A 10,299-nucleotide genomic window follows, 5' to 3' on the forward strand; every position below is an offset into this window, starting at 1 on the left:
ACATTAAATAATTGCAATTGATTCTTTGTCCGTTATGGTATTTATCATCAATTATTGGAGATTTGAAACATGAAACCTATCCTAATATATACTTTATGTTAATTCAATCATAGTCATTCAAAAATCACAAGAATAACACCATTGCAAGCACAATAGTGTATAAGTCAAGAAATTTTACAAAAAATTGTTTTTATCATTGTAATTTGTATGGCAATTGATTTCGACCTTAATACAGTACCTATGACAGAAGGTGCTGAAGAATTTGAACAACAGACGGACTCACCCAATAAAATTATTACCAGTCAATCAAGTACTAAAAATATAGAAAAACTACACTAGCTCTGATGAGGTATGATAATAACCCAGATTATTTTTTGTGTATTTTTTAGCATTTTAGTTATATACATAACATTCTTGATCATTATTTATTTGCTATTTATGTGAAAGAAAAAATAAATTTGGCACCGACAAATGATACATGATCACTCATGTTATATATATATCCCCCTTCACTTTAGCATCATCACAAACAAAAATAAATCGTTATAAATAAACTGGATTTTTTACTTTTCAAATAGAACCGTGCAAGTCTGTACTTTATATATAAACTGGACAGATGGGTTCTATTGGTTACACCAAAACTTCATATACCTACTCAAATTTCTTTCCATTAGCCCACTCTTAAATTTAATAACTAATCTATAATAAGCATTTCATTAAATCGGTCTTCTTTCATTTTTTCAATTACTTTTTTATATTTAAATTTATGCAGATAAAATATTATTAATGTAAAAAAATGTTTGACGTGATGACAATGTATAGTACATACCATTATTAATAATTTTCTCTTTTAGCATCATCACAAATAATATAACTAAGATTATCATATATTATCACGCTGTTCGTATACATAGCATTCATTGATATTCTAATTAATTTAGAATTTCATTCACTTATCAAATTTTAAATTTTAGATTTAATTTCATTCGCTTGTCTGTTTTTTAAGTTAAATGAGAGATAAATCATAGAAATAAGTATTTTGATGACCAATAATTTTTTTATAATATTTAATTCTAAATTACTTAAAATACAATAGAGAATGTAAATAAAAAAATAATTACATGAAGTTAACATTCACGTTAACATACATAATAAAACGAAATTAGCATCTAAAATTACAGTATTGTGTTTAATTTGTTATACTCGATAATGAAATTAGCCACTTTTGTATAGTTAACTATTGGGTAGAGTTTCATTTGTTTTTTTTTTTCTTTGTTTTTTTCCAGGTCATAAACCAAGCCATTGGTGAAGAGGAGATAGATCCCGAGGAGGGAATGTGCTTCGGCACATTAGAAGATGCGCGTGCATATTATTACCGATATGCGGCTAGGACTGGATTTGTCGTCAAAATAAGAACCACCGGCTGGGAGACGAGAAACGATCAGAGGGTGGTTGTTAATCAGGCTTTGCATTGTAACAGAGATGGATACCGCACATTCCTTGTAAAGGCACCCAAGAGAAGGAAAACGGTAGCCTCAACCAACTGCAAAGCCCGTTGTTATTTGGCATTAGATAAAATGACAGGGCAGTGGAGGATTTCTCGAGTAGAGTTATCCCACTCACACCCGCTTAATCCGAAACTATCTGTAATGTTCTCAACAAACCGTCAGCTAAGTATGCATGTGAAGGACCTGATACAGCAAAATGACCAAGCTTGCATTAGATCGAGTAAGACGTACCAGGCACTAGCCAATACCGTCGGTGGCCCTGCCAACCTCACCTTTACAGAGAAGGATGTTAGAAATTACATTAGTCGTCACTTACGCATTTCCGGGGATGAGACAGATCCAAAAGAGTTATTTAAGCACTTCTCACGGATGAAGGAGCTCAATCCGAACTTTTTCTTTGAAATAGATGTGGACGAAAACCATAGCATTAGAAATATGTTTTGGGCCGATGCTCGGTGTAGAGCTGCATGGAAATATTTTGGTGATGTTGTGACGTTTGACACTACTTACAAGACTAATAGGTACGAAATTATTATTTTTCTGTTGGACTTAATTAGACTTTTTTCCATGAAAGGCATTTGTAGTTTCCACCTACATTACATGTTTTTATATTTCCATTGTTTAGGTACGACATGCCATTTGGATCTTTTGTAGGTGTCAACCACCATGGGATGTCTATGCTTTTTGGGTGCGCATTATTGCGGAATGAGGACACTCGTACATTCGAATGGCTTTTTCGTACTTGGTTGAAGTGCATGGGTAAGGCCCCTATATGTGTTATAACAGATCAGTCGCTGCAGATGCGTTCTGCATTAGAGACCACATTACCACACACACGCCATGGATGGTGCATATGGCATATCCTAAACAAGATACCAAATAAGCTGGTAGGTTACCGTCATTTCGATCAGCTTATCACATGCATGAAGAGGATTGTATTTGAATCCAAATCTAAGGACTCATTTGAGAGAGATTGGCACGATTTCATTGAAGAGTATGACCTCCACAATTCTAGGTGGCTAAATGGTAGTATAATCTTCCGGTTCATTGCTGTTTATGTGTGGCTTTTTTATAGATGTTATTTTATAGTCAATATAGATGTTGTACTTATGGGTTAACTTATGCTATTTGTTTTTTTTTTGTATTTTTTTTCCTATTCATTTGCAGATATGTTTGCTGACCGACACATGTGGGTGTCAGTATTTTTCAAGGACGAATTCTGGGCTGGCATGAGGAGCACACAGCGTAGTGAAAGCATGCATTCTGTTTTCGATAAGTACTTAAACAGTAAGAGCTCTTTGTTGCAATTTGTTCGCCAATACCAAAACTGTGTTATAGACAAGGAGCAAAAGGAGCTTGAGTGCGACGCTGCTGATTTAAGGGGTATTATCCCTTGTGTTTCTAGCTCACCAATAGAGAAGCAGTTCCAGAGAGAATATACAAACTCCATGTTTCAAGACGTTCAGGATCAATTTATAAAAAAGGCCGATTGTGACATCTCCTCAGTCAACCATCATGGCACAAGTATAGTTTGTGAAGTTGACCAACAAAAGATGGTGTTTGACATGTCAGTGTATAGCAGATACCAAGTCATGTATTGCTCACAGTCATCAGACGTTCAATGTGATTGCTTTATGTTCCAATCGAATGGTATTCTATGCTGCCACAGTCTTGCTGTTCTCCTACATTTTCATGTGACAACAGTGTCCTCACAATACATTCTATCCCGATGGAGTAAGAATGTTAGTCGGAGACACACATACATCAGGAGTAGCATTGACATGGACCGTTCTGATGAAAGCATGACCATTTTTAGGGAATTGTGTTCTGATTTTTACAACGTTGCTCAAGATTTCGTGGTTACTCCGGAGGTTGCTGCTATATTGCGTGATGCCATGGATAGTGCTCGGTAGAAGCTCAAAGAACACAAGGAATCCAAGCATCAAGCTGCACATGTACCAAGTGCGGTTTACTCACATACGCGTGATGAGTGTCCCGTTAGTATGGATGAGCTACATGGCCCACGTCGTGTTCCTACGCGAGGTCATCCAACGTCCACCAGACTTGGGGCAGATCTAGAAAAATCTATTAAAAAGAGGGCACGCAAACACAAGAACACTCATAATCACAACAAGGTAAATATGAGATCTACCCCCCTTTTTCACGTCATTTGTTTATTTTAAGTGGGTTGAATGGATTATAAGTGATGATGTTATTTTTTAATATGATTTGTGTGTTAAGGGACCTAATGGTAATGCACAACCATCTCCTACCAATGTGGCATCTTCCTACAAAGATACGCAATGGGCTTGTTCAGAAATGACAAAGAATTTGGCTACGCATTCTGGCTCCTTCATATCACTATTGAATTCATTCCATAACGTCGAACAATTGTGTATGTGTACCTAGTGTATTTTTTGTAGCATTCATGTCATATCCATTTACTTATTGTTTCCTCTTTTGTTTCGTTTTTAAATTTTTTTCCACAGGAAGCATTTTTGGAGGATTCAAAGTTTAACAACACTACAAATCATAAGCATTAGAGTTTAGCAACAAGTTTGTACTTTGTCCATGCTTCAATGTTATTTTACGTTATCATGATTTTGTTGTTTTATTGGGTTTATTTTATATATTTTAATATACTCAACTTTTATTTTACCTTGCTACAGCTTCATCTACCATTATTAAACAAAATACAATAACAGACTTGGGCAACTAAATTTCAACTTTTTTATTCTTTTACTCTTTCTTACCGTTATTATTTGTTACTAATATTTTATCTTAATAAATGTTTAGTTGATAATTTGATCATTATGATAATGTGGTGCAATACATGAATTTTAAAATTGAATATCAAAAGTATCTGTACACAATAAGGTCTTTTTTTCATTATTTAAAAAATTAGACATAAAAAAGGCATATCCAGACATGTATTTTATTTACCTCCAATAACATCCTTTAATTTATTAGAATAACAACCACTTACCTCCAATAACATCCTTTAATTTATTAGAATAACAACCACGATCGAGCATTTATTGCTTGGGCATAGATATTATTAGCTGGCTGTTAAGCATGGATAATTGTAAAGTCCATAAATTTTTAGCAGATATTCGAAATAAAGTTCAAACTTCAATCAACGTGATCTCGATTTTAGCAAAAAAAGCCAAACACGTGTAAAAAAATAATCTAACAATTTAAAAACAATTTTTTTATTACATAATTATTAACTGGGATATTGAATCCTCTTTTTTTTTTGTTCAGTCCAAATCCAAATCCATTCGCAAATATTTCATGATAAAAATGACGTAAATCCTGCAACCATATCAACCGTAAATACACACAGCAACTCTAGTCCTAATTAATTGTTTGTGTATATATTTACCCTGTTGTCCAATATAGGTAATCCATTAATAAAGATGCACCCGGTTTTGGTTTATATCTGATAACATCCATCTGTATTCCATGATAACATCCATTAAATTTTGAAAACACATTAACAAAAAACACACACCGACCAACTCCAAAATCAATTTATGGCTTATAGTTCCGTTTAGCTTTCTTGGCCCGTTCTGCCATTTGAACCAGTGATCTTGTCCGTGGGTTCGTCCAAGGATCTTCAAGATTTTTCTTCTTTCCCCTATCCTCCACATGAGGGACATGGTACATTGAGTACACCATTTATCTCACTCCTAGAGATGTTGTCTTTGCAAAGAAGAATGTCAGTTACAATTTCTTTCCGAATTTGTTGCAGCTGGGCCTGTGATCACAAACAGATGTATTTGTGTTTGGTATAGAACACTCTAAAGACGCAACTATAAATCCAGCCAGCATAAGTAGAATTCATCCAAGAAGAGTTATTTATCAATTATTAAATACGCAAATAAGCATCAGTATATATTTTGGACTTCACTAACCGTATTCCAAATAGGCATGTTCAATTCATCCTCTGCCAAGCTCTTTGGATCCCACATTTTCATCCATTTAATGACATATATGCCACAGTCCCACCTATGCAACACAAATGACAAAAAGTTGTGCCAACATATTAAAATTTGTGTGGGTTGATTTTTTAAACCTTTCTTCGTTTTCATCTCGAGACTTACCCATTTGGCTATTTTTGGAGCCTTGTTTCATAGCAACACTCATAGCCCTCAGCTGTGAATATTATATTCGGGTCTACAGTTGATGCCAACTCTTGGAGAAGAAAGCCCTTCGACAAGCCAAACAAAAAAAATTAGGGAGGAAAATATAAAAAAGAAAAAAAAACATGGAAGGCCACACCTAACACCCGAAAAAATATGCATCATCAAATCTATTCTCACTTACTACATATTTATCTATTTTCTCTCGGCGCTCCGAGTGTGGGTCACTGTGCATGGAGTCTAACACCCATAGGTTATCAGTCTTCCGGTGGAGTACATATAGCCACCAGTGATCATCTCGACACACTGGAACAAACCACTTCATCGTTGAATAAAGCATGTTAGCATATAGTTATTTTTTTCATATTCTTGTAATAAAAAATAGATTTTGTGTGTGGATAAGTAAGTACGTAAATTACTAACATAATCAACTTTTTTCGCCTTCCCTACATCGAACCAGTGCTGCCCGCGGCCCATGAATCTGCTAAGAACAGGGACAAAACCAGTGTTCATCCCGGCACATCGTTCAATGTTATCATTAGTCAATATTATGGCCTGTAAACCCATTTTGCATTAGTTAAACACCTAACGTAATAATTTAGAGTATCCTTCACCGAGGCAATTATGGTATTAATTAATATTAAGTGGGTAAGGACAGATTGCACTAACCATTAGTCTCGGTGGAATACAGTAAAAATCCGTGCAAAACCTTGCGTTGCTCGAAGCATTGAACATGGCACAACAGTAATCAACCACCTGGATAGAGTAAACGTATTACATTTTATGGCACTTTAATGCAGAACACATACACAACAATTGATTATAGTTTTTTTTGTTTGCTCTTACCGTATCGCTTACTCTTCTACGCCATCCCAGTGATTGAAGGTCTGCTCGCTGCAGCTGAACATCATCACTCTCATTGCGAATCCATGCGAGCGTGAGATTCTTTGCACCCCTCCGATCTATCACCCACTTGTATATCCTGTTTATGTCATCACCTGTAGGCCTTGCAGCACCCCCAGATGGCATCAATGTGTCCACCACAGGTTTTGTTTTTCTTATGTTTTCTGGTGCTTCAGGTTCCGGAGTCGCGTTTCGATCATTTGTTATCGGAGATCCGGGTGGTGAGTCCGGTATGTGCAACTGAGTGATGCCAAGCGAGAATGACGGGATTGGAAAGTCAACTTGAGGTGGGTCCTCTGGTGCAACATACACTACCATTGCAAGTTCTCCGGGTTCCCTGCACAGTCATTAACAATTAAGTGCTCTTAACCGAGTGCTCTTAACAATTAAGTGCTCTTATCTGAGCCAAAACTAAAATAAAGAAAGTTGTGTAACCAGTATAAGATTATATGGATAACATCTATTATTGATTAGACATTCTACCTCATAAGAAGGAAAGAGTCAGAGGTAAAAGATTCATGCACCTAATATAATTTTCAATAATTCGTATTATTGTTAAATTCATCTTACTTGCCTTTGCTTTGCAGGTCCTTCATCGACATTATCATCTGTTTCGTTTCCAACAGGTGTGTCAGGCATTGTCTCATCCCCTTTGGGCATTTCAGCACATGTCTTCCTCATACTCACAGTATTCCCCCTAATGGACCTGTTTTTGGACACTTAAATAAATTAGAAGTTGAGCCGCTAGTAAATGATAATAACAAAAGGCACATGATACACATTTGATGTAATCAAGTCAATCTAGTATGCTTAAATGCGTAAATGATGTTAATTCTAAAGCTTACCCAAAGCTTATTCATGCAGAATAAAGTAAAGAATGAATAGTAACATCCACAATGCCAACAAGTTAGCAGCCATAATGACAGACAGATAACATCTGGTATGAGGCATGCATAACATCCGAAATGAAATGATAAAATATTAGCTATTCAAACTCCTATTCAAGATAAATATACCAGTTACAGCCCCTAATGTTGCCATCCTTCTCAAATAAGCACAATATTATACGTAGGTAAAATATATTAAAATTACTTTAAAGATGGTAAAATTTTATATGCAAACAAATGTAATGATAAATTATGTCAACGCAGTTGCCCAAAATTAGAAAAAAAAATTATACTAGTATACTATTATAATGAGGCAGGTTAAAGCATTAAAACTCCATGCGATAACTGAAAATTCAGTAACTTGCCTTTCATTTGAAGGCTCGTCCTTAACATTATCATTTGTTGCAATTACGACAGGTGTGTCGGCCACTGTCTCCTCCCCTGTAGGCATTTCCGTACATGTCTTGTTCGTACACACTTTATCCCTTCCAATGCATCCGTGTTGTGAACATTGGCTACATTTTCTGTTTACATAAATTGGAAGATGAACAACTATAAGTGATAATTAAAAAGGTCACCTAGCACAAATATAATCCGGCCAAGTAAATCTAGTACACCCAAGTATAGTATAGAATGGACAATAACATCCGTTATTCTAATCAGTTAACATCCGTAAGGCCACACGGATAACATCAGGTGTCAAATATACATAACACCCAAACTAATAAGACAAGAATTAGCTCTTCAAAATACTATTTAAAGTAACTAGTATTGGCATTACTTAACGGGAGAGGACACAAAGTCATCAAATTTATTATATTATGGAATGAAAGATAAAACACAAGAAGATGTATTTACATGTGTAAGGTCTATTTCCATGCTCAAAATAAGTATCTCCAACAGTTTTTAAAAGATAGATTTACTAACTACAGCATCAACATCACACTTCTAAAATTAGATAAATAATTAATTACTCTATACATGGTAAAGGATTCTTATACTATAATAATATTAAAAAGACGCAGGTTAGAGCAATAAAAGCTTATAACAAAACTAAAAAATAGAGCAATAAAAGTTTATAACAAAACTAAAAAATCATGGAATTGCCTTTTTTTAGAAGGTTGTTGATCAAATTCAGCAGATGATGCATGACCAGCCGGTATGTCGGTCTCGTTTTCATCTACCGTGGTAGCTTCTTTACGAGACTTTCTATTAGACTTTCTTTTTTTCCTAATGCTTCCTCTCTTTGATACACGGTTGGGCTTGTTCAGTAACCCGGACATCTTCCCAATTAAATTTAGAAGCCCCTACAGTGGACAACATATAAGTTTTATTTAAGTAAGAGATTAAAAGCAGTGATCCGATTAACATATCTTTCACACTTATCACTATTAAAAGATTTTATATATATATATATATATATGCCTCACCGAGTGAGATGTGCTTTCCTCTTCATCCTTCTTCTTCAGATCAACAAGCGACCAGTTTCTGATCCACGGTTCTCTCCCATTATATCTTCCTAAATCTCCATGCTTGTTAGCATGGAGATATATAATCTGAAAGTTATAGTAATTGCTATAAACAAGGTATACTATAAAATAACAAACAACAAATTAAAGGTTAGGAATACACGGCTCACCAGTAATGCGAACATACATCCATCCACTGTCTTCTTCCCTACATCCTGAAACCTCAGAACTCCCTCAATTAAAAAATCATAAATGTACCTCGCCCAATACATTTTCCTTGGGTTCGATACATCAATGGCAGCCCGTATATGTATGTCTGAAACAATAGCCTTTGGCGAGGGAAAGAAGAAACACTTCGCTATCAACATGATGAACTGTCTCTGGAAGTTCATTCTATCGACATCGGACTGCATCGAGCATGTGATAACATCCCTTTTCAAATCCGCTTGTGTTTTTCCTGTGAAGCTGTTAACAAGTTGGTGCTCTACTGCTGTTTCTGGACTTTTGAAACTATTCCCTGCGAAGCACAAAATTGACTCGATGCAATCCAAATCTTTAATGGCTAATTTAACCGAAAACATATACTCAACGAAAGTATTGTGGATTTTTTTTTCTTTTCTCCCTATTTTATTTGAAGATTGCTTACCATGATTTGGTAGTCCAAAACACCGCGCAATTGATTCAACCGATATGGGAATTTTTCTTGTTCCGACGACCAAAGACTTCTCATCCCGACTATATGATGATGCTAATGCAACCATCATATCTTGGTTGACAGCCCATTCAGACACATATTGCAGCCAGCCAAGTCCCATGTTCTGCACCTCCATTATTTTCTCTCTGCCCGCGTCTGAGTCTAATTGCTTCATAACTGAAGCCACGCAACATGGCGAGCACCTAGATACCAGTGTTTTCTATACAAAAATACATAGTTAGAACAAAATGACAACGAAGGAGAATGTCAGCTTTAACATTTACTATCAGAAAACAATATCCCAAGTTTACAGTTAATTCACCGCTAATCATTCAAGGTACCTTTTTTGGTCCACCAGTTTTTTTCCGGGATCCTCTTTCGGGATTGTTATTCTTAGGTGTCTCTTTTTTGCTCCTGGTACGAGCCATACCTACTTATTTTTTGAACACCTATTCACAAACAACTGCTATATATACTCAAATAACTCACTTAAATTAATCATTAACATACCAACATGTTTATCAATAGCATAGATACGCTAACATACCAAGTACGAAAATTCCATAGACTGTTATTATTCATTTATGATTTCTTTTATTTACATGGGTGAAAAAATTGCCACGAGTGGTTGCATTGAATTGAATGTTTTCAAATCTCAAAGACTCTGTATTGGGTCACTCTCGTACGTAGTAA

General features: G+C 35.5%; 1 protein-coding gene across 1 annotated transcript; it reads left to right on the forward strand.

The window, feature by feature from the left end:
• The first annotated feature begins 1,209 nt into the window (after positions 1-1,209).
• LOC112721923 (protein FAR1-RELATED SEQUENCE 5-like) lies at positions 1,210-3,421 on the forward strand. Its single transcript, XM_025772942.1, has 4 exons — positions 1,210-1,227; positions 1,287-2,029; positions 2,134-2,534; positions 2,676-3,421. The coding sequence occupies exons 1-4, from the start codon at positions 1,210-1,212 to the stop codon at positions 3,419-3,421; spliced, it is 1,908 nt and encodes a 635-aa protein (XP_025628727.1).
• The last annotated feature ends 6,878 nt before the right edge of the window (positions 3,422-10,299 follow it).

The sequence above is a fragment of the Arachis hypogaea genome, chromosome 11, assembly GCF_003086295.3.
Source record: "Arachis hypogaea cultivar Tifrunner chromosome 11, arahy.Tifrunner.gnm2.J5K5, whole genome shotgun sequence".
NCBI classification, from domain to species: domain Eukaryota; kingdom Viridiplantae; phylum Streptophyta; class Magnoliopsida; order Fabales; family Fabaceae; genus Arachis; species Arachis hypogaea.